The 25,205-nt window shown below is 31.9% G+C and overlaps 2 protein-coding genes across 2 annotated transcripts in view; both read right to left on the bottom strand.

Moving 5' to 3' along the window:
- Positions 1-294: 294 nt before the first annotated feature.
- On the bottom strand, positions 295-13,445 carry LOC136981510 (uncharacterized). Its single transcript, XM_067277816.1, has 6 exons — positions 12,988-13,445; positions 10,563-10,682; positions 6,473-6,596; positions 4,072-4,258; positions 3,862-4,004; positions 295-645 (listed from the first exon to the last, which is right to left on the bottom strand). Exons 1-6 carry the CDS (start codon positions 13,443-13,445, stop codon positions 403-405), a joined length of 1,275 nt encoding a protein of 424 aa, XP_067133917.1. The 3' UTR covers positions 295-402.
- Positions 13,446-16,311: 2,866 nt separating this feature from the next.
- The window catches only part of LOC136981509 (uncharacterized), a 177,235-nt gene continuing 168,341 nt past the window's right edge, over positions 16,312-25,205 (bottom strand). Inside the window, exons 2-7 of the mRNA XM_067277814.1 lie at positions 25,033-25,127; positions 21,605-21,778; positions 19,968-20,061; positions 16,722-16,808; positions 16,468-16,630; positions 16,312-16,395 (exon numbers count right to left, since the gene is read on the bottom strand). Of these exons, the coding sequence (XP_067133915.1) occupies positions 16,312-16,395; positions 16,468-16,630; positions 16,722-16,808; positions 19,968-19,999 (366 nt within the window). The 5' untranslated portion in view covers positions 20,000-20,061; positions 21,605-21,778; positions 25,033-25,127. The remainder of the gene's footprint in view (positions 16,396-16,467; positions 16,631-16,721; positions 16,809-19,967; positions 20,062-21,604; positions 21,779-25,032; positions 25,128-25,205) is intronic.

Raw genomic sequence — 25,205 nt, 5'->3', positions numbered from 1 at the left:
CACAAATTTTATAAAAGTTAAACTAAATTCGATTAGTAAAACATTGGAACTATTAATAACGATTATTATTAATATATCTTTTACGAAAAAAAACTATAATGCATTCACTATAAGTAAATCTGTTTAAAATAATTAATATTATAAAAAATCGATACTTTCGAATAATTAAAAACATGATATTACATTAATTAGACATAAATAAAAAAAAATATAAAGCCCTTTTACTCCAGCATCAAAACACAGAGAAACCTAAAAGATTTTAAATGTAAGCATAAAAAAGAATTGCCATTTATCTTTTTCTTGTTTCTTTTAAAAATGAGGAAAATTTGTTTCTGTTTAATTAATTTTCTTTCCTATTTGTAAGGCTTTTAGAATGAACCGTTGTCCCATATTAAAAGCCAATTATTGGTCCATCTTTTTTCTTTCACTTCTTGATATCCATAACGTTTTTGTATGGAAAATTGGTAAATTCCACTTTTTAAATGTTTGCATTTTTTGATTTTCATTATCATTGGAAACATTCTTCTTAGAATTCCCTGACATGAATATTTTCGAAACAAAATATGTGAATGGGATTTGCAAAAAAACGTAACAGAAAACAGATGCAATAATGGAGAGTGCCATCACCAATAGGAATGTCATGCACTAGAAAAAATAAACAAATTTGTATTAAACATATTTCGACAAATAAAGATAATAAATTCGTATATAAATATTGTAAACATTCGTATATAAATATTGTAAACATTCGTATATAAATATCGTAAACATACTTTTAAAAAACACAAATGCTACACAATAATAAAATATTTAAAATTTGTTTATAGTATGACTTAATTACTTAAACTGTAATTCAAAATACAATGCGACACAATGAGCTATATGAAGAAAAATAGAAGCGAAACCACATCCTTATAAGCATGAAGCGAATGCTTATGAATGAAGGTTTGTTATACTAATAAATATTACGTATGAATAAAAGTAAGCATTTACTTCGAATTATAACCATATCCTTCAACATACGTACTGTACTGTACATCTATTCAGACGTAGCTCAACAAAAGTGTAGTTTGTTGTTGCTTTTACCTAGGTTTATTTTCTACTAATGTTTAATCATGGCTGAAGTAGTTAATCAAAGGAAGGTTAAATATTATAAACTTCGTTTCTCTCTATAAGTCAAGGATTTCAACGAGTTATTTAAGTTTGAAGACGAAAGTGTTGGGTGGTTGGCACATAACTTTTTTCGAATGACGACTGAATCACATGCTGGTGCACTAATTTCTTTACAAAAAATAAAAAGATGTTTAAGATGATTTTGGATACCAAACAGCCATGGGATAAGATCTTGGTGTAGCAATATTGTAAAAACAGGTTAATGTTACCTTAGGTAGCCAAGATGGTGAACCTTCCGGTAATCTTGATCCAGGTTACTTAGTGACGTCAAGATGGAGGGAGCTGCGAACTATCGCGTTGTGTTATGCAAATTTATAGTAACGACGCATTTCGTGTAGAGTTATCGGCGGAAAGTAGTAACAGGTGTGATAATTGTGTCGATTTGAGTGACTTTAGACGTAATTTTTTTTCTTTTCTTTTCTTTTTGAAGTTTTTCGTTTAATATTAATTGGTTATTAGAGTTCTTTCGATATTTCTTCCCAAGAGTTTGGGCAGCGTGCACCACCCATAATTTCTATCAAGTGCTCGAATCGAAATTTTCCGAATTAGGTATGGACCCCAGAATCGATAAAGGTTTTAAATTTGCGGTGAGTCTAGGATTACAGCATATTGAGGAAGTGTGTAAGAATTGTTCGAATTCGTGCAAAATTTTTTATCGACACGACCGAGATTCGTGTGTGATGAGATGCAAAAAATGTCGAAGAAATAGCTCTGCATTCGAAGGAACCTTTAAAGGTAAATGTGGAAAAATATCATGGAGTAGAGTCTTTTCTTTTATATGGCATTACATTGCACTGGAATGCTCTTCGACCACCTCGGGTATTGCTGTAGGCATTTCGAATAAGGCTGCTGTCGACTGGTCCAACCATATACGTTTTATTATGCTAGTTGCTCTGCACAATATGACGTCGTTTAAAATTGGAGGTCCGAAGAAAACCGTCGAAATCGACGAGACTGTCATATGTAAACGAAAATATGAAAAAGACCGCAAACTAAAAAGTACGAAATGGGTTGTAGGGGGAATATGTCGAGAAGACAAGAGCTGTTTTATCTGTCAAGTAAACGATCGTTCCGAAATCACGCTAAATTGGATTATATCGAAATTTGTCAATTCAGGAAGCTTGGTCTTAACTGACGAATGGAAAGGTTACAACAACATAGACGATTTAGAAGGCGTCGAAATAGAGCACAGGACAGTCAATCACTCCGAGAATTTCGTTAACCCCAGAACAGGAGACCATACGCAAAATATAGAAAGGCTATGGGGGTATTTAAAAAACAAAAAAAATCTACCAAAGCATTACACCGAGGATCTGTCAGACTCGTACATGTATTCCTTTATGTATAAAAAGTTTTGTGGTTGGCCTTCAAAAAAACCCGGGGAAAAGTTCTACACATTTGTGAACCATTTAAGTAAGATATATCCCGGTTCAGAACGAATTCCTTTGTGGAAAGAATCCGAGACAGTCCCTGCAGCCCCAGTTTCTAATATTAAGAAAAAAGTAAAAGAGGTGGTCGAAGAAAAGGTGAAGAAAAGAGAGGAATGCAATATTACTGATGATGATAACGATAAAAGTAGGAACGAGGGCGGAAAAAAGAACAGAAAGACAAGTAGTCAAACTGTATCAATTCCTGTCCAAACCAAGCGTCGGAAAAAAAAGAACAGCAGCATGCACAATGACGTAAGTAATAACATTATATAATTATCGTTTATTTTTTTATTTATTTTTTTAATATTTCGAAATAGAAATTATTTTAACAAAATCTTTAAATTTGAAAATCGGGATTTAGTATTTAATAAATCGCGGAGCATATCACGTGATCACATCTGCACCATCGTAAATCGCAGTCAAAATGGCTGCCATCTTGGCTACCTAGGGTAACATTAACACTAATACCTAAAAAAATAATACCTCTGATCGTTAGGTTAAAATTACCTGCAACAGATCATTCTGTCATGCAAATTAGTACCGCTTTCCAACTACAATTGATATGATTGACTGAACTTGCGAAGGAATAAAAAAATCTAGACCTAACTGGTAATGAGTACCTTAATCGAAAAGGAAAACCCACATTAAACATACAAACTACTTGTGATTCCAGATGCATGTGCACTAGCTTTCACGTTCGTTGAATATCTTCACTAATTAACAAAGGCCAACACGCGTACGACTAATATGAATTTAACACTGCTAATAAAATATAACATAAGGATGAGATAAAACTTGCTATAAACTACGCGTCGAAAATCTTTTCTTTCTTTACCAAAAGCATTCGCTCGGAAGTATAAGGTAATCATTATTGAACCTAATCAGTGGAAATGCTTTTGTTTTTACTTTTACTGTATGCTTATTGCTTCGTTATGCTTATTCATTTACTTCGTTTTTATTCACACGGACCAAACGTTTTGTATTCACATTCATTTGGTACGAGTGAAATTCATTTTTATTCGAAATATGAATTAAAATTCGTTTAATAACGTCGACTGAATAAATCAAATTACGTCATTCAGATGGAGTTCACTTTAATGTTTTCAAATTTTACAAATCACGGCCTATATTTAACGTATTTTTCTCTCTTAATTTACGTATCTAGAACTTGAATAGTTCAAAACAATTGTACATGATTCAAATATCAAGCGTTATATTTTAGAAAATTTCAAAAAATTTATTAGAAAAGACTTCTTACCAGGCTTATTTGGGTAAATCTGTGTGGACTTCTAAATTCTCCAAAAAGATAAAGAATAAACGCAGGGTGCACAAGATAAATCCAGATTGTTAGTCGATCCATTATGACAAAGAAGTCCATGGATAGGAATTTGTTTACTACACCTACAACGTTAATCAAACTATAGTTATATATAGAAACTATATTATCAACACTGTTCATGTACTGTACCTCCATATCCCGATAAGCATGCTACACATATCCAAGCTGTTACAAGCATCCATGCGATCGGAGAAAGAATCTGATGAGCAAGAATTATCGACTCATTCGGAGAAGGATCATTTCTGTAATTGTGTAAACCGAAGAGGACAAGTCCCATGAAACAAATTGTCGCAGCCCAACATGAAATAACAATCATCTGAAATTGCGGTAAATACGAATTTTAAAATCAAATTTCAAATTTTTATTTTCTCAATTCAGTCGTAAATTTACATATCACAAATAATTTATTTTAATGAAATTATTTGAGATATTTTTAAGAATTATTCAATGTTAATTTATATTTTACGTAAAAAATCAATGGTCAAGAATTCTCTCTTTGTTATTGAATGTTTTGTTATTGAATGTTAAGAATGTTTTGTTATTAGAACTTATTAATGTTCAAGTTTATCAAGTTTATCAATGAATAAGGAGTTGGTTTGCTCTTTAGACATCGTCAGATTATTAGAGAAATTATTATTCACGCAGACCTTAACGCAGTAACATCATTATATTAAGATATATTTAATATATGAATATATTACGATATATTCAAGGACTATATGCAAGTTCTTAATTTTGTTTATTGTGACTAGCTACTTCACTCATGTAGATGGGACGGTAATGGAAATGATAAACTATTTGACCTAGAAACACACACAATTCCAATTCAAGTATTGACACGAGTAGAATATACTTAAATTATTGTTTTATATCGGTTTTTTACATTTTACTCTCTGTATTAAATATTAATAGTCAACTGCACATTAACACGTATAATTATTGTTCGAGAAGTATTACAAATATCTTACACAGAGTTTGAAAATAAAATCTGTTACTAAATCGCAAGTTTCACTTATTTGTACTAATTTGTAAAGTACAGTACATTAGGTTATATTACTTAACCTAGAGGTAAAAATAAAGTTGTCGATTAAAATATCCATATTAAACATAGTAGAATCTTTGTACTTCAAACTGTAAAAAAAGAGATATAGTTAATGAGATATGGTTATTTGAATATTTATCGATAGGCAGAATATAGCATAATTTTAACTATTGTCTAATAGAAACGATGGAACAATTTAAATAATGATCTCTATTTGTAAACATGAAAGTTATTTACTTTATCATTAGTATTGTATTGACATTGTTATATCAGAAAGAGAAGCGTGTCTTTGTGGCCTTGAGTACAACGGGCTTCTAATTAGTAGTATTCAATTTAAAAGTAAACAAACAAAATCTAAATCGAAAAATGTGCAATAAAATAAAAACTATTTATTAAAAAATATAATTAATAATCGATTGCAATATTATTTTTCAACTTCAATTTATTTGCACATATATACTACCATACATATGTGTGAATAAATTTAAGTTGAAACATAACTAATATATAATCATTTAACATGTGAACAAGAACAATTATTTTTCAAGAAATTTATCGAGCTTCTCTTGATACATTTATTTATACTTTACAAGTGGACAAAATCGGCGAGAGCATTTAGTGCAGAAATGGGAATTCCTCCATTTCCATAGTTAATATGCTTTTGTGTCCTTATCTTAATTTAAACTTATCTCGTCTACTAGTAGTTTATCAATTAAGAGGACTTATTGTACTGGATTCATGGATGCAGCAATTATGTCTTACAGATCAGAAATAATATTGTTTATTTAAATCACCATAAATCCAGTATAATAAGCCCTGTTAATTGATAAAGTACCAGTAGACAAGATAAGTTTAAATCCTTCATTTCTATTTTGCATAAAATATCTTCTTAATTCAGAAAGTATTTTCTGACTCTCTAGTTAGTCTCTAAGTCTTGATCTTTTGTATCGTTTTCATCATTATCTTTATCTTTAGCTTGTAGGTGTTATTCCGAGACAACATGTGCAATAATTCCATCTACGTAATTCTTATTTTCATTAGAACATGGAAGGTTGCTGACCATATATAAAAATTCTTCGTGATTCGTCTAGAAACACCCCATGTAAGCGAAGTAAATTTGTCTTATATTATTTTTTTTTATTTCCGTCTTTTATTATTAGCCAAATATACGGCGGTACCAATTAACCGACCCTACAATTAACCGGGATATAATGTCTTCATATTAAATGAGTATTAAAACTAAAAAATCTTTGCAGGTCCGAATGTGGTTTCATTAATACCTCGAAAGCAAATTAAATTTCTTCTCCGAAATACTACAAAGTTTATAATTCTGTTTAAAATCACATTTATATACAGTCACAAAACCATTTTTCTTACGTAAAATACATCTGTGTAATTATAATTTATCTTATTTAATATATGTTATATATAACACAGCATATATGAAATTAACTTCCGTTAATATGCTAAACCATATTTATAACATACCTTTTGGAAGTTCAACTGTTTCTTTTTAACTAACGCGTATCCTATTAATAAGCCGAAGCAGTAAGAACACAGATGGGTGAAGTAAGGTTTCTGATAGACATACAGGAATAAATTCTCGAAATTTCTGTAAAAATATTTAAAGTTATTAAGCTACATTTGTAAAGATATTATTTAAGGATTAATACAAGCAATAGTCTTGTATTAATTCAAAATTAGTTGAATAAATATATTGAAAATGATTACTAAAATATTTCTGAATTAATAAACGTTAATCATTCATGAAAAACAAAAAATTACTTTTCCTGTAACTGTATTCACCCATAGACCACTTAGTAGTGTCTGACAGACACATTTTCAAATTGATTTGCATACAAAACAAAGTTTAACGAAGTTCGATGATTCGTACCGAATTTCTTGTTCTCTTTGTTCTGTTCATCAGTACTTATAGCATTTGTAGATATGTGGGGATGTTATTGTGTTATACAGTGGTGCCTCATATAACGTACTTAATCCGTTCCAGGTGCACGTCCGTTAAGTGAAACGTCCGTTATACGAAACGCATTTCCCATAGAAATAGACATGTATTTCTATGGGAAAATGCGTTTCGTAAAATGAGTAAAATTCGTTCCTCAGTAGAAATAGTAGAAATAGAGTAGAAATAGAAGTTAATGTTACCCTAGGATCCAAAATGGCGGCGGGGGAAATTTTTCCCTACGTTGGAGACTGCGACGGGGAAAAAAAGTTTCCCTCGATTCAAGATGGCTGCGTTTCCGGCCGCCATCTTGAATTTCTCTGCTCTGATATTAACCGAAATAAACAATAAAAAAGTAAAGAATTTTTTTACTCACTTTTCGATGGTGGTTGCCTGCTTCTTCCTATCTTTTTTTTTTCCTTTCCGAACGTATTTTTAAATATACGCCCTTTCTCGTACTTTCTTTTACATATTACGGTCTCGTCGATTTCCACCGTTTTATTCGGCACTCCTTTTTTAAACGATGTCAAATTACTCAAAGCTATAAGCAATACCAACCGTATGTGATTGGACCAATCGACTCCCGTTTTTCTGGATTTGCCCGCCGCAATCGCCGAGGTCGTCGCCGTACATTCCAGACATAGTTAGTGCCATATAAACGACAGAACGCAACTCCAAGAAATGTGGCCAAATTTACTTTTAAATGTTCCATTAAAGGCAGAGGTCTTCGTTCCGCACTTACTACATCGCAAGAAACAGCTTTCTCTATTACTCCGATAGTATAATTTGCATAAAGAATCGCAATGAATGCAAACGGACTCGGTCGGCTGTATGCCTAATTTTACAGCAAATTTCAATGCGTTATCGATACTGGGAGGCAAACCTGGTTCCAAAAAGTCGTCTTCAATTAACATGGAGAAATCACGGGGGGTGCATTTTGACCAAAATTCGTCGTTGCAACTCAAATCTGCAAAACTACTCATTATCGAACAATTGCGAATAAACTATACGTTTACCGATAATAAATTGTGCGAGAATGAAATATCGTAACGAAATAAAACAGCAATTATTCCAATACGCAATTCGTCGCAACACTACAGCAAACGATTCCAACTGGAAACTAGTCGATTTGCATAAAATTGCCCGAAAGGAACAGAATCACGTCGTAGATCATGCATTTGCATATTCGTTCGTAACACCCCTACGTATTTCCCGCCGATTTTACTTTCGCACGACGCTACGAAAAAGCTCCCTCTACCGTCGCAAATTTACACACTACCGTCTCCGTTTCGAGGTTACAGGAAACTCGGCCACGTCGAACGCAGGGTCGAAACCGAACGGGGAAAAATTCTCAACGGCGTCGACGTCACGACTCTAGGGAAAATTTTTTCCCCGTAGTAGTCTACGAAGTAGGGAAAAAAAATCTCACCGCCGCCATTTTGGATCCTAAGGTAACATTAACCGAAATGGACATGTCTAATTCTTTCCGCAGCATAAAATAACCGTACCGTATCATAAAAAATGAACATGGGGTGCGTTCTTTTATTCCTCCGCGTAACTCTGCGCGAGCGACATCCGTTTAAAAATTCCTGCAGAACGCGTTCCTAAATTCCAATGGGAGTGCGCACCGTCGAACGGCAAAAAACGGCCGCTTGTAGCAGTAGTTTACGGTGGAAAGCAACATTGCGTCCTCCATGACTCAGATAGTTTCGTTTTGTAGTCCATTATGTGGTTTTATGAATGAAAATTTAGAAATTGTAAAAGAGCGAGTTAGCGCACGCGGTGATGTGTCTTTACGAATTTTTCTCGAATGGTAGCCGGCATTCAAATTTTTTTCGTGGCTATTTTGAATGTTCTTTCAACAAATAATCCATTTTATGGTTAAATTTTACAATTGGAACTCTTCTTTTGCCTTTAAAAGCTCATATTTTAGAATTATAGATTCCTCCATCACGATATTATCGATAGTGCGGGCGCTGCCATCTTTTTTTCTTTCACCGTCGTTCCTAAATGCCTACAAACAGCAGCGCTCTCCCGTAGTAGCGGAGACGCAGACCGACCTCTATTAAAGAACGCACCCATGCAGCAATCACCAATTATGCCGGAAAGTCCGTTGTTCGCAGCCAGTCCGTTGCTCGAGTCACGTAACGGCCAAACAAAGTCCGTTGTTCGCAGCGTCCGTTATTTGAGGCGTACGTTATACGAGGCAGCACTGTAGTTGATTTGCAGTGTGTTTCGAAATTTGCGCTGTTATATTAAATATATATATATATATATTATTATTCAGTAGTAGTAAAATAATGACAAAATAAACAGTGTAAGTGATCCATTTTTTAAAAAAATAGATAAGAATAAAATTTGACTAATGAAAATTTCCGACGTGCTGTAGATTATAGCGATGGTGAGAACTATGTATTTAGAAAACGTTATAGTAAAGACGAGATTGTATTGCAGATGATGTTTCTGATAATGAAAGTAATTTGACAGAAATAGCGTCAGGGGCAAATATTGAGCAGATATGGAGTGATGAAAAAATGTAATTGAAGTGGAACAACTGAATAATTAACTAAATAATAATTCAATTGTTGAATGTGGTGGTAAAGATGAAACTATTTGGTTTGGTTACGTTTCTTCAGATTTGATAATAGAGTTATCTGAACACTTAAAATACTAAAAGGTAAATAGCACCTATCAGAAAATCGTGGGGGTCTATTATTCACAAATTACAAAAATTTTATTTTCAAGAAGAAAATCTTGCGATGAACGAACAAGCAATATTTATCAAGTAAACGTTGGAAAAAAACTCATAACAGTGTTGTTATGTATGCAATCTAAATGGATGTTCAGAACATTTAAATAAGATAAAAATTTGTGTAAACTGTACTTTTAAGTAATTCATAGTAATTATGATATATAAACTATTATACTAACAGTAAATTCTATTTCGTAATTTTATTCATTCTAATCTAATATTAACAATTTTAAATGGTGGATTTATTGAACACTATTGGTCAGTTAGGTAGAAAACCTTACCAGGTTGTTAAGGGTCAATGATAATTCACTTCTAATTTATTTAATTATGTTTCCACGTGTAATAATGACTTGCTTTTAGGATTATCGTGTTAGGATTGGCAGAGTGTCCCAAATCTTAGTAATATTTACATAAGATTTTAAAATATTAGATATATACAACTTCGTGGTTCGTAAAATTTTTTCAGACATTTTTTCAGCCCTTGCTAACTAAGATAATTAATAATATCCGGATAGAATTTTACTCATAATTTCGCCATTAAATTTACAATTTTACATAGAAAATTATTCTTTGTTTATACTATGAAACATGATTTAAAAAAAAAAAAACGTGAACCTGCCGCTGTAACAGCCTATCTAATTCAGCTCTTCGATCTTAGAAATTATGTTAAAAGGTAGAAAGATGGACTTCTTTCTATATAAGCTCCGTTTTCCTAAACTGATCGCTGATCATTTGAAGTTTGCCATAACCATAACGATGAGGCAGAAAAAACTTCTAACCAGCCCAAAGCGAAAATTGTCATTTATTTAAAAAAGTAATTTTTGTATGATTATATGCAAAAAACATATTTTAAAAGTAAAACATACTGCAAATTTATCGATAAACCAACGATTGTGATGTATTTAGCAATTATTAATTGCCAAATATAGTAAATGATCCCTGTCAGTGTCAAAGTGCATAGTAATATGGTTCCAAATGTAGGCCACCTGCAATTAAAACAAATTGAATTAACATGTACTAAAAATATATAGTATATCTACTTATCATTGATTATAAGAAATTAAAATGATTAAAGTGCATAATTGAATTTATGACTAAAAATAAAAACTGAACACACTCGAAGTAATTATATTTATATCAATTACAGGTAACTTTCCATATTTGCAAAATTAATTTATTGCAAATATGGAAATGAAGTAAACCATTTCAAAAACCAAAGAACACATTTATGCATACGTGTGTACACTTACAACTTTCAGTTTTTCGTAGTTTCATTTGAAACTGAAAAAATAAAACAAGAGTGTTTACGGAAATTATATTAAGTATAAAAATACAAATTAACCCTGTATAACTCAGTGGTCCGTAGAATTTTTTCAGACATTTCGCTGGTTCCTGGACTAAAAAGATCCGTGTTAAACTATATTTTGTAAATATGGCAGTGATTCTCAAAACGCCTTCGTAGTGGGGCATTAGATGCACTTCTGTGAAAACAGGATAATGTAATTAAAACTATTAAAAATTTCTAGTACAGCTTTCTCACATTCTGGTGATTGTTTCCGTTAGTTTTAATACAGAATTAGTTTCTTACGTGAAAAGTTATTTCAACAATATTACATGAAATTTATTTCTTTCGTTGACATCGTAAGGTACTGAATTCATGACGTCACGAAAGTTAGATTTCCTTTAATGGTAAATGAATGTGTACTGTTTTACTTCCGTTTTTTCGAAATGTAATTATGTAATAATAAGAACAACGTCAAAAAGAATATTGGTTATAGGAAAATTACTCACATTGTTCAAAATGAATATATCTATATGCTATAACGTAATTGCTGAACTTGAAGGCACGAGAAGTTTTTATTTAAACAAAAGTGTTTTCACACATTTTAAGAAATCATAACAATTTCGACTAACTTAGCCATCCAAGACTTTATTCAGTATACAGATATAGATGGATTCAGGATTCTGTAGATATAGATGGAGAACTTGGGATTGTTCGTAACACATGTAATTGAAGATCGCACAAAAGTTTTCATATTGTATGAGATTAATTTTTAGTTCGTTCATCACTCTAAAGTAAATGTCAACAACTTTTTTTCTGTCGATCCCTTCAACAATTCTTCGAATTTTTATTGATTCCGTGTTTTTTTTCGAATACGGTTAATAAGGGGCCATCCATAAATTACGTAAGCTATTTTGGGGTGTGTGGGGTCAAGGATTTCTTACAATTTCTCACTCAGGGGTAGGGGGTAGTAGACCTCGTCTTACGTGATATTCTTATTTTTGATCTCGTTGAGTGATGTAGTTTTGAATTTAGCGGTTTCTATTAAGAACTCTCGTTGTACAAACGCCATCTCGTTTGCGTTGACAGAATAATAACGCTAGCAGAATCACACTCTACACATTTTTTATCCTGGGAGAAAGGCCGTGTAATGGTCTCTCTCTCTCTCTCTTTTTTTTTTTTTTTTGGAATAAGTGCACCGCTCCTATGTGTGTAACACTAAGAATACGTAAACCAAAATACATGAAATTAGTATTAGGCTTTTAGTGAAAACTAAAATGTAAAACTAGATATTAGAAATTATAAATAGTCTTTTCTTCCATATTTTTGAACATTATTGTAAAAAGCATCAAACAGTGGCTTCTGAACAAGCTTATCGAGTGGATATGGCCACCTGAAACCAAGAGTAAAGATTTCTAACTTCAGAATAAGTCTATTTTGATCGTAAATTGGACAATGATAGATTATATGGTCGACGGTGTCTAGGTTTTCTGTAGAGCAAAAGCAAGAGGCAGTTTCTGCCAGGTTTACCATCGCCAGATAGCTTCTAAAATTACCATGCTCAGTAAATAGTTGAGCAGTAGCAAACGTTAAATCTCTAAGTGGTGATAAGAACCTGCATTATTGATTCCATTGTTGATTCCACTTTTGCATAGCGTTGTCATGAATATTATTTTTAAGGATGCTACGTCAGAGAGGGCTGTAAGTATAGTCCCAGTCAGTCCTTTGCAGCTGACTTACCCTCAAAGTCGAATTTTTCATTTTATAGTACGCGAGTATGGCCAGGAACAAATATAAAAGTTATCCTATTTACAAGATTTTTAATATGGTGCTGGATGTATGCTATTTTATTGCTATTGCAATTGGGATGTAATAGAGCTTTTAGGACAGACAGAATCACTGTAAATGTTGATAGAGTTTTGTTTGGTAGTGAAGTGGTCCACTGAACACTTTGGTAGACAGCATCTTCTTCAGCTTAATAGATAGAAGATATCGATACCCCTATATACTTTAACATATTTTGAACAAAATATGTCAGTTTGGAGGAAGATACAGATACTTGAGCTGACATGAAGAGGGCTTTTGGATCCATCTGTGTAGATATTAATGTGTGCATGGTTATAGCAGATGACACCAAATGTACCCTGGGGATAACATTGATCACAGGATGAGGATCAGAGATAGTAGGGTAATTGCAATGTGGCAGCATATGAACAGCCGTAGTATGGGGTAGAGACTGTTGTTGAGTCTTGATGTTTGTAGTTCTGATGTAGTAGTTTAGAACCTTTTTTACAATACATAGTGGCAAAGGAAGGAACTCTGCTGCTATCAGAGAAGCAGTAATAGAAACAGTTTTGTAGCACTTTAAAATTCTTATGGCAAACTGTCTTTGAAGAGAGAGTAATTTACTTGCTACTGAATTTTTACTAGTTACATGACCCGAGCTAGAGGCTGCATAAAGTAGCATTGCTTGTATTATCTCATTATATAGAGTTTTACAAGCTTTATGATTTAGTCCACAGGTACACCTAGCACATTTTAGCAGCATGTAGCAGCATCTTTCTTGGCCTTAGCCAAGATGTAATCAATATGGCAACGAAATATGGTTTCTCTCCATTCTCTCTTGTTTTATTTTATATGACGTTTCTGTTTACTCTTTAGCCAGTCGTTCTGTCAAAATTTTGCGTACTTTTGTGAAAATTAAAATTAATATAAAAATGAATATAATGACGTTGATTAATGATAATAATAAGTTTCAAGTAGCGACACAAAAACTTTTATAATGCAGCCTTTTAATTCAAATTTCTGACGTTTTCGGCTATTTTGAAAGGTTTTTGTGTCGATACTTGAATAGTAATTAAGTGCAGTTAAAGAAGAAGATAAAAAGATTGTTAATAATTAAAAAATAAAGTTCTTAAAATAAATTGTTCATTCGAATTCATTAAATTTTTATATTTTTAAATTTGTTCACATAAAGTCTTTTATAAATAATAGTGCATATTAATTAACTAATTAATAAGTTATATATTTTGAACCTAAGGTTTTTAGGGTTTCATAAAAAAATTTTTTTGTTAAAATCTTTCTATAAAATCATGCCTAAATATTATGTAAGATAGGGAAGGGGAGGGGATCAAAAAAATACTACGGTTTCTTACACAAGAATGGCCGAATTCGCCCTTACGTAATTTATGAACTGCCCCTAATAAATAAATATGCTAAGCTGGTATTAATCAACACTCATTTACATATAAACGATCTACTTACGTATTGCAAACTTACAACATTCTGAATTTTCGTACACATTACAACTATAGTAATAACAGAGTTCTACAAAGAAAAAAAATTATTTTCGCTGCCATGTTATATTTTCATTGATTTTTATGCTTTTAATGATATTGAATTAAATTCTAGCAAAAAAATAGCCTATAACATCCAGCACTCTATATAGAAATGAGGGTTTGATGAAAAACATTTTCTGTTTAAAATATCATATTCGTTGGCTACAAACATTGCTAGTTGGCAAATTAGACACCAATAAATTTATGTTAATTATTTCTTTTTTATAATGCTATACATTTAAATACTGAAACACTTAATAACATGTTTTTGGGCTGGAATTTGCAAAAATTGTAGATGTATAAATTACCACTGTCGTCTATCCGCGTGTTTTTCCTTAATCTCGAGAACGGAGTTACATATTCAAGACCAGATGTGATAAGCATAAGGACAAAAAGACCCGATTTTTAAAAATTTTACAATTCACTACATATCATGTTATTTCAATTCAAATATTTTACCCTGAAAAGTTTTAAATTGATGACCAGTGCGACTCTATTGTTAGAAAAAAAGTATGATATGCATGGCAAGTCAATAATAATTTGAGGTGGAGAGTATATATTTTAAATTCAATAGATTAAAAATATGATTAAAAATTGCAGCCCGACATTTTGACGGTGTCACAATAAATAATTGTTCGTTTTCCTTTTATGTTCTTATGCAGTTTCTCACTGTAAAGTTCGGTAGTAATCGGCTTACATGTTCTCATTACACCTTCCTTCTTGAGAAAACTTATTCTCTAGATAAGCAAACATTTTTATTTTTTGTTCATATCTTTGACAATGCATTTCATCAAACAGAACTTGATATAAAGAAGTGGTAAGACAATTTTATTTCTTTCCACCAGAAAAAGGAAATTCAATTTTCTTCTAACCTTTTCGTTTGATGCGCGATAGAACAAATTTTACCAAATAGTAAATGGTCCTATTCACATAAAAACAGAAGAATGTTATTGATATGTATCTTCCTTGTAAACCTGTTGGCATTGTAACAGCTTTGAAATCAGCACACACATTACACTTGTGTTTATTGTATTTTATTACCTCCAGCATCACCTTCGTACAGTCGCAAGTTTCGTTCATTTGAACAGCATGGGCGACGGAACGGGCAGATGGTGGTGCCATTGTACAGATAAATTCCTTTAAGAGTAAACTTTGAAAAAATAAAAAGAATGATCTCTATTGAAAAAGTTTTATTTTTACTGATTTTCGGTCTCTCTAACAGGACACCGTTACTTCTTTCTCCATAAGTTTCCATAGCTGAAGATCTGTTGCAAGTAATTGAACCTTTCTTTTTAAAATATCCAAATAACAATTCAGATCATTCAATTGAAACAGATTGGTTAGCTGTTCTAAATGAATCCAAGATAGATGGTCATAACAACTTGATTGTCATTTTGCCGAGGTGTGTTCAGGATCAAATTTCACTTTGGAATCTTCCCAGAAATTTACGGGTGGGTCCGTTACTGGCATTGATTCATCATTGTGCGCTGGTCGAAGCTCAGATATTGTTTTGCCTTTTGATTCTGCTGTAAAATCTCGGATATCAGTCATGCAAATATGATTTCTCAAATTCTATATTATATTCATACAATAGTAACAAAATGTTTTTCTAAAAGAAACATTTTCTGCAAAATAGTGGTATTTAAAAACAACTGTGGTTAATAGAAAATTTTAGATTTTATATTCATATTTAGTAGACTAAATTACATAAAATGTCACTTTTTTTCACGAGGGGATTATGATGCAGAACAGCGTAAAATCTAATGAACCGTTTCCAACAGACCCTAATGGCTAATAGCGCTTAATGTAGTCGATATAGACAACTTTCAGAAACCGCACTAAAAATAATTAACTAACAAGCACTCAATTATTAATAGTTTTTAGTTAACTAATTACTCTAAATTCTATTATATGTAATACTTTAAATACTATAGAATTGTTTAACAAATATAATTTAATCAAAGAAAAAAAGCAATTACAAAGAAATCTTCACTCTTATCTGTCGTGAATGTATAATAAAGGAATTGTAATTACAGTTAATTGCATCAGCGCATTAACGAACCATAAATGGATAAAAAACTGAAAGAAAGATGCATTTTGACTGTATTTCGTAAAATTTCAAATAGTGAATAATAACATTCAGCAAGTTACATCTAATGGCATGTTGTATAAATTCTGAATATGAAGAATATATCTCCACCAATATCGTACAGCCTTTACGGCTTCCTCATTTACGAGATCCCAATGTGGTCCTTCGCCACAGAGTGGCAAAATTATGAAGATCGCCAATACGCAGAGCAATGGAAAAGTTAATCTGTAATATAAAATGAGTGAATATGAAGAGCATTTAACAAACAATTAATTAAACAGTCAATTTAATAAACGTAAATAAAGATGTAATTAACTTGATGTATCTCTTGATGAAAAAGATGCAGTAGTACAGTATGGATTTCTGTTCATCGTTTCTTCGTAGATAAAATGTTATAAAACCACTGTATAGTAGTATAATTAACAACTTCGTTAATTTTTCTATTATGAAACGTATGTTAAACAAGCATTAAAATTTTGAAATTTTAAAACCCTATTACAATTTGTTTTTCTAAATTAGGAAAACAATTTTAACGTGTATCTAACGTTAAACTTATTCATTTAAGTAGAATTAAAACAATTCTGATGTTATTCTTAGTGTTGTGTTTTCCGCTATTTTGTTACCCATAGATTACACAGTGCATATAGTAAACCATGTGTAAAGTGTAACCCCGCAATAATGAATTGTTTCCATTTGAAAAAATTTTCGTTTTGAACAGGTTGAATACTTATCATCATGATTAGATGAAAAGTATAAAAATAACACACGAAAAAGTAAATCTGGATTTGAAATCAGAACGATGGATTTTCAGCTTTAATTAATGATATTTTAACAAATAATGCTAAACGGCGCTCTCGAACACTCGATAGTTATAAGCCGTGATGGACGTATCGTCCATCACGGCTTATAACTATCGCTACACATCTTTGAATTTTCGAAGATCAAAAATTAACACAGTTGAACCGCGCTTAACGAGCAATTTACACAACGAGTGTTTCGCATAACGAGTAGAACAAATTGTAAAACTTACCTCGCTTAACGAGCGATATTTCGCATAACGAGTGATGAAGAGAGGGGAAGTCCCAAATTGTGCGCAAGCAGCATGATCCATCAGTCTGTGTTTAGTTAGCATCTTAGTGTCGCTTGTAATCACATATTTTTCCAAACTTGTGTTCACACATATTACTTATAAATATCAACAACCATAGCCCGTTATATAATAAACACGCCAAACGATATGCCAAATTCTTGGGTCATCAAATTTAATGATCGATTTTAAATTAAATTTTAGAAATGCCTGAATTAAAAATTAACTATTTATAAATATTAAATTTAATACCAGATGAAAACATAATTGCCTACCTCTAGTCAAATTAATTAATTTCTAATATTTAATTATAGCATTTACATAATCTAAGAATTTGGCATATCGTTTGTAGTGTTTATGAAACAAACTAGCTGTGATTTTTTTTTTGTTTCTACAAATCAAATTCTCATTTCAGGATGGTTCATTCCGCGCTAGAAGAAATGATGATGATGATTCAGGCTTCTTAACAGTGTATATTGTAAAAAATTTTTTTTGAATAAACGTTATACATAAAACATTTGAGCATTTTTTCGGCGTGAAACGCATTGTCGTGTTTTAGATTAATTTCTATGGAAAAAATTGTTTTGCTTAACGAGTGTCTCGCATTACGAGTAAGGCTCTGGAACGAATTATACTCGTTAAGCGAGGTTCCACTGTATTTGCAAAGCACATTGGACTAAAATCTTTAACACATATCCTTTAATTTTCTATATAGTTTTGCTGTGTCTAAGCTAATCAAAATCGGAGTATAACCAGCTGTGACTTCCCCTGTTAAGTTTAATTTTTCCTTTATTATTTAAATTAAATTAACGAAACTTAAATCGATTTGAATCTATTTCTAAATAGTATGTGAAATATTGAATGTCTAAAATTAAACAAAAGAATACCGTAATTTATAGCATAAATAAAGCGTCATTTCTTTGGAAACGTTAAACTAGGCAATGTCATCACTTTCGACGTGACGTCAGCGGCAATTTTTATAATCACGTGAATGTTTTCTGTCGACGATAGTGCAACGATGCCTCTTGTAACATCACTGGTGACAGTTCCACAGAATCATTAGCGAGGTTGCGGCCGAAGTTTTCAACGCGAAAACGTGAACGTCCGATGTTCATGTTTTCGCGTTGAAAACTTTGACCGCAACCTCGCTGTGTTGTGACTATGCGCAATAACACAGAAAGGGATGAGACTAAGAACAAAACACTTTATTCGTTCGGAAACGGATACACGGTTAACGGTGAACCATCGGTACAAAGAGCACGCGAAAACGGACCATCAACAATCCAGTCGCGTGACTCACTAACTTCCCTTTTCCCTGTTGAGCTCTCGTCGTCGCATCCCTCACATGGTGTTATATTTCCTCATTTCAGCGTAGCGAATGTGACAAAGATCACTGCACGAACTCGTGCCTTTTTTGTGGTTTACAGCGCATGAGTGAATAAAAAAATCGAATAGCTACGTGATGAATTTGTAATTATTACGGAAAAGCAAATGAGATCCGTAGTTATTTATTGCAAATTAATTTACTATTCGTGATTCATTCATATCAGTGGAGACGTAATATATTTGATGACTTGCGTAATACTGATATGCAATTCTTCGCAACAGTATAATACAAAGCAATAATAACATTTCTTAACCACTACTTAAGTTATTGTAGCTATTACTGTTATATTTTGCAAAACCAATGCATTTGTCTTTAGATGTGAAATACAACATACAATAGTATATTGTAAATAAATTATATAAAGTGGACTCTGTGTCATCTGCCTTACAATTTCCGAACTAACCAAACTTGAAAATATCATACACTGATATGAATCTAATCTTTCCATACTTTAGTGTGTGCATTTTTTAAATATCTTTGATTGTACAAGTGCGCTATGCATTAACCAACGCTAACCTGATAATGATGAAAAATTAGCGTGATCCAGCGGCTCAAAGAATCGACAAGAACAAAACAATTTTATCACAATATTTTCATAATGGGCATATCTGTTACAGCCTTATTTAAAATTTCTCATACTAAGTTAACCAAATTTTTGTATTATTCGCATCACACCTGCCCAATTATTTCGGATTTGGGAAACATTACTCCGCTATGTTACATTGTCTTTATATATTGTAAAAATAAATAAACTACGTTATGAAAAAGTGTGATTTGTATGTAAAATTTCATTGTTTTAAAAATCTTGCGGACGCCTGTAACACAATAACATTTTTCTTTGTGAACTGCAAACTGAAATAAATTGTACTTTGAAAAGCTCCCTTATAATCAGACTTCAGAATTTATTAATGTAGAAGCTGCTAAAGCATCCCCCTGTGTAAGGTGACCACTTTTAGCTGGCCCTTTCAGTGATCGCATAAGCAAATATCACTGTATACATACTATTGTATTAATTTGCCATGAAATAATTAATTATGACTTATCTATACTGTATAATGTGCGTTACAAAGTAAAAATCTTGTACTTACCTCAAAAAGAAGAACGTTTCGATTAATGACATTCCTTGAGATGAAACTTCTACAGTAACATCTTCAGATATATTTCCAATATAAAGTAATTTTTCTAAAAAAATATATATATACATATAAAGAATAAATATTTTTTGAAATATTTAACATTTTTTTAGAGTTTATAAGTGTTTTTTTTATTTAAAACCGTAAATCTACTTGATTCTTAAAACCTGTAGGATGGCAATTCAAAGATAAAAAATATATGTTACTGTGAAAGACCAAAATTAGAGAATGTCGACACATATGACAGCCCATTGGTAAAAGACCAAATATTTGGTGATATTATTAATGTTACGTTATGTTAGTATAGATTTAGGTTAGGTTTAGGTCTGTTTTAGGTTAGTTTATGTTACGTTATGTAAAAAATGTAATTCAGACAAGCCGCTGCAACTAATTCGAGAAATGGAAGGGAAGGCTATACATGTTGTAATTGCAAAAAAAAAATTGTTCTACGACTAAATGCTAGAAACAATATTTTTATTCAACGTTCACATCAGTGCATGCTGAATGTCCGTGTAAGTGAGAAATAATGATATTTAGAAAATATTTCGTAAACGCTCGAAACGACTGTGTGAATGCCGACATTCACCGGAGAATGTTGACATTCGCAGGATTTCGGTCTTTCACAGTAACAAATACACATATAAAACCTAACGAAAACAGACCAATTCTTACAATATTTCGAACAAAGTATATTGCACTAGATAAGTATAACAAATAAATTAGGTTTGTAAAGAAACTTTTCATAGACAATCAATATGCATTGATCACGCAAAGATAATTGAATTTAAGAAACATCATCAATAAATTCAATTATACTCATTCAACATTCTCTAAAAAATATACAAAATTTATTTCAGAAAGTATTCAATTGTTTTACATTACACAAAACTATAGAGTGATGGCGCTTGGTGCAATTTTATTCTAATAAATAAGTAATCTATTCCTTCACCGTCTGACCCGTACAAAGCATATCAGTTGTCTACATTTCCACCTGCTCATGTCTGCATTACATGATTCATAAGCACCCGTTATTTTATTTAAAAAGGTAATAATAATAATTTATGCAAGACGGATAATTAGAATAAAAGAATTAGTGAATGTAAAATTTTTCATGAAAACAATACTTTAAAATATTAACAAAGTAACTTGTAAAAGACAAAGTAAAGGCACGCTATAATGTGAACAGGATATGCCGTCATTATCAAACAATTATAAGCGCGAAAGTTATCGGGGAAATGTTTAATATAAACTACAACTACATTACTTCATAAACATGTCGGTTATGACGAACATTCAACCGAAAATATACAGTAAGTAGACTCAATTTTAAATTTTTCGTTAAATCTGGAAGCTAGAGAGAAGTAATAGCAGAACTTCCGGTATGCTAGAATGCGACATATTGCACTTGAATGATTGGCAGAAAATAGATGACGTGACACAGATGGAAATGTGATACTGGTTAGTTATGTACGATATTTTTCGATGCGTTTTCCTTTATAAATATATACAAATATAAAAGAAACAATTTAATGATTAATACGAAATGAATTATTGGAAGGTATCCACGAATTCTATAATTTATTCTCACTTACCTGTTATAGTATATACGAATCCCGAATGTATCAAAATATGAATAAATACAACTGAACAGATAAGTAAACATTTAATTCCGCAAAAGAATCTTGTCTTGTTATTGAAGTCGGTACTAAAGAGTTTTTGGGTCGATGTATATAACGAAGTTGCAACAAAACCGTGTAGAAAGTCTCCTAAAAAGAAATAAAAATGCAAACATTTTATGAAACAAATAATAATAATAATAATAAGAATTTTAAATGATTTTATGTTCATGATATTATTATTCTGAATTATTACAAATTTATTATTGCATAAAATATTTTTAATTATTTTTTGTGCGTGTTTATTAAGCAAGAATGATTGAAAAGTAACAGGTAAATTTTCGACTTTTAGAAAAAACTAAGTTTCGTTTCACATTTTAAGTTTTGTGTTTTTAAAACTCTTATTACGATGCCAAGCTGTGTTTTGCGAGCCGCGTGAGGCTCTTGAAGACCCTTATGGCAATTCTCATATGCATATACAATATCGTTTTAAAAACTTGGTTTATATCACTTACACATTTATAATATCTTTGTAAGATTTCTGACAATTATGTAGTGTAACAAAAACAGAGATTTTAAGTGTACTTCATAAGTTAATTTCGAAACTGACTGTTGAAAGCTTAGAGCACATTCGTAAAATGGAAGGATTCGTAAAGTACCAGTAATGTAAATAGAAACGTCATAAAGAACCAGAAAACGTAATGTGGAGTAAGAGTCTATTAATATATTTTTGATTCTAATATAACCAAACTAACAGATAAGCCCGGCGTTGCTCGGGCAAAAAGTAACGATAGCGAAGATTAAGATTTTTACATTATAGCCAATCTTACCCGTTTTCACAGAATGCAAAAATTAGGTCTCGCTGTTTCCAGAATAATTAGAAAATTTTTAGATGGGCCTAAAGATATTTTCGATTTCCCGCAAACACGCCAAAAACCGCATCTGGGCCTGTAATTCCTGCACGTCGCTTTCTCTTAACACTTCCATTCTTAACACTTCCGTTGTTAACACTTCCCCCGCGGGGGGGGGGAATTTCGAAAACTCCCTTCTTGGTGTGCCTTCTCGTGATGTATCCTAACTGTGTACCGAATTTCAACCTTTAACTCCTAACCGTTTGGGCTCTGCACTTATTATTATTAATCAATCCATCTCGATATATACTGTAGATCAGTGTTTCCCAAAGTGTGGTACGCGTACCCCCAGGGGTACGGGAAGAGTTTAGTGGGGGTACACGCTGCACCGTGCTTCGGCTGGTGCAACAAGCAGTTTACTTTTTTTCGATTACGAACATAGAAAAATAATAAAAAACTTCGTTACTTCTTAGCAGTTTCGCCGGGTGCTGTGATTCTGTGTATTCCTCCACCTTATGCCAAGACAACAGTGTCACACAAAAACCTCCAGTATCTACATATTGAATTGTTACAATGTGCGCGTGTGTATTTTTAGCTTTTGTGCGATTTTTCTAACAGGAAAGGTTTGTTATGTGCTTTAGTATTAATAAAAAGCTAAAATTGCCGAATAAACCAATTTTTCTGTAGCTAGTTACTACAACTAACAATTCTTAGCAGAGACTTACTTTGACAGTGCTTCTAGAAAGACGAAAATGAGACCTAAAGTCCATATCGCCATATCTAGGAACAATATTTTCCACATAGTCTTCTATTTTGGCTTTTTCGATTTTTCAAGTGCAGCAGCATATAGAAATGGAATATCCTCGTTATCTTTGGTTTTTGATTTAAAGTATATGCAATTTTTTGACGAGGGGTACTCAGCATTAAGAAAATTATACAAAGGGTATACAGATGTCAAAAGTTTGGGAAACACTGCTGTAGATGAATAAACTTTAGTAGAATACGCAGTGGTGATATTCGAAATAGTTAACAAAATTCGCTAGCAGAAAATTTTTCCCTGACAATCACCGACAAACGAAATGGAAGTTTTGGCTAGAAATAAATACAATACCTTTCTTGCGATATATCTAATAATCAGTGGCGTATTTGAAACGTAACGAGCCCTGGACGAAGACCAGGTAACAATAGTATATTAGTGCTGTCGACTTTTTTTTTTTTTTAGGCAGAGAAATTTTTCACCCCGAATGGCACTGCTGATAATAGGCAGATGTCGTCATCTCTCGAAATACAATATCCTTTTTACTTCTCAGTCCATAGCCTGACACGTCTTTCACAGCCATCTTGTATTATCTCGCGCGTGAGATTGTGGGATCTCTCTTATGACTGGATCTAGTTTCAAGAACTTTTGAATCGATCGTTGGTTAAACCTCGTTTCGGTCGAGATTGATACGGTCGAGAGAGATCGCACCAAGACAGTCCTCGACCTTGCTCAAATCTAAATTGAAATGCTCGGTGCGAACGAGGTATAATGCTCTAGTTTAGTAGTATTACAGAGTATAATACGTATATTTTAATATATTTTTAAAAAGAAACAAAACCACTGAGAAATGTTCCGTGTGTTTAATAAGGTTCGGAAAACTGAACATTTTAACAACGGGTTCGGCCGAACCTTTGCGAACCGCTGAATATCACCACTGAGAATACGCAAATAGTTTTGATAAAGATCTTCAGTTTGAATAAGAAAAAGAAATAAAAAGGTCACTGCCGATTTTGAATATTAGGATATAAATTTATTCTTTCAAATACAATGCAAATTTACTGTTATCTATATTATTTATCTTCATCTAATTGATTTATAATATTTTTTACTTGTATGATAATGTTTTCTGAATTCATCGAACTCTCATAAGTGAAACTATAGAATGGAAAAAATATGCCTATATTCCAGAATTTGGAGAAAGATTTAGAAGAAAAAATAACAATGTTGCGTAAAGGCATTTGGTTTAAAGTTTAATGCCCCAAGTTCGAAGAATATGGAAAAAATCACACAAATAGAAAGTATTTTTTTAAAAAAATAGAGATACAAATAAATTCGTATTGTATTTGAATGAAGAGGATTATTTACAGAAAAACTGTAAGTCATTAATTGTTATGAAAATGGTTTACTTCAACTGAAGAAGGGTCTACGGACCCGAAATGTATATTTTTCAAATTTAGTCATCTTCATGATTGTGGTATAAGTTTTGATTAATTACCAAGATTGTAGCTAAATTAGCGGAAACTTGTTTTTAAGTCAGTATGAATTAGATCTTCCATTAATTTAATTCAATTAATGAATTTAATTTTACATTTTCTGTAATTGTAGATATCGTTTTTGCACAACTTCCATTTCGATTAATGCTGTATTTTAAGAATTTCAACGATACTTTATAATTATCTATTTAAGTTATTAAATTTGTACCATTCAAAGTTCTGAGAAATATCATGAATTAATTATTAGAATCACATTTTTCATAACTATGAAATTAGACATTATTTATGTATGTACAGTACCTTTATTGCAAAAAGTCTTAATTATATTAAATGTAAGTAGAGTTTCGATTATTGTTGCAATAATAACCCATGTTATAAAGAAACTAATGGCAATTCTGAAAATACAAAATAAAATTTTCATTAGTAATTTAAACAAATATTTCTATAATATTTTAGTTTATTTGATTAATAAT

Source organism: Centruroides vittatus, unplaced genomic scaffold, assembly GCF_030686945.1.
Source record: "Centruroides vittatus isolate TY-2023 unplaced genomic scaffold, ASM3068694v2 contig_766, whole genome shotgun sequence".
NCBI lineage: Eukaryota > Metazoa > Arthropoda > Arachnida > Scorpiones > Buthidae > Centruroides > Centruroides vittatus.
Note: the sequence above shows the minus strand (reverse complement) of the source record. Positions and strands in the feature narration are given on the sequence as shown.

Bases quoted from the DNA above. Each gene is read 5' to 3' on its own strand.
- LOC136981510 (XM_067277816.1), bottom strand. From the start codon at position 13,445: ATGCTACTTTATGCAGCCTCTAGCTCGGGTCATGTAACTAGTAAAAAT. The intron at 6,597-10,562 runs GTATGTTTTACT...ATATTTTTACAG, and splicing joins GGTTTATCGATAAATTTGCA to AAATTTCGAGAATTTATTCC. The intron at 646-3,861 runs GTAAGAAGTCTT...TATTTTTTCTAG, and splicing joins GATTTACCCAAATAAGCCTG to TGCATGACATTCCTATTGGT.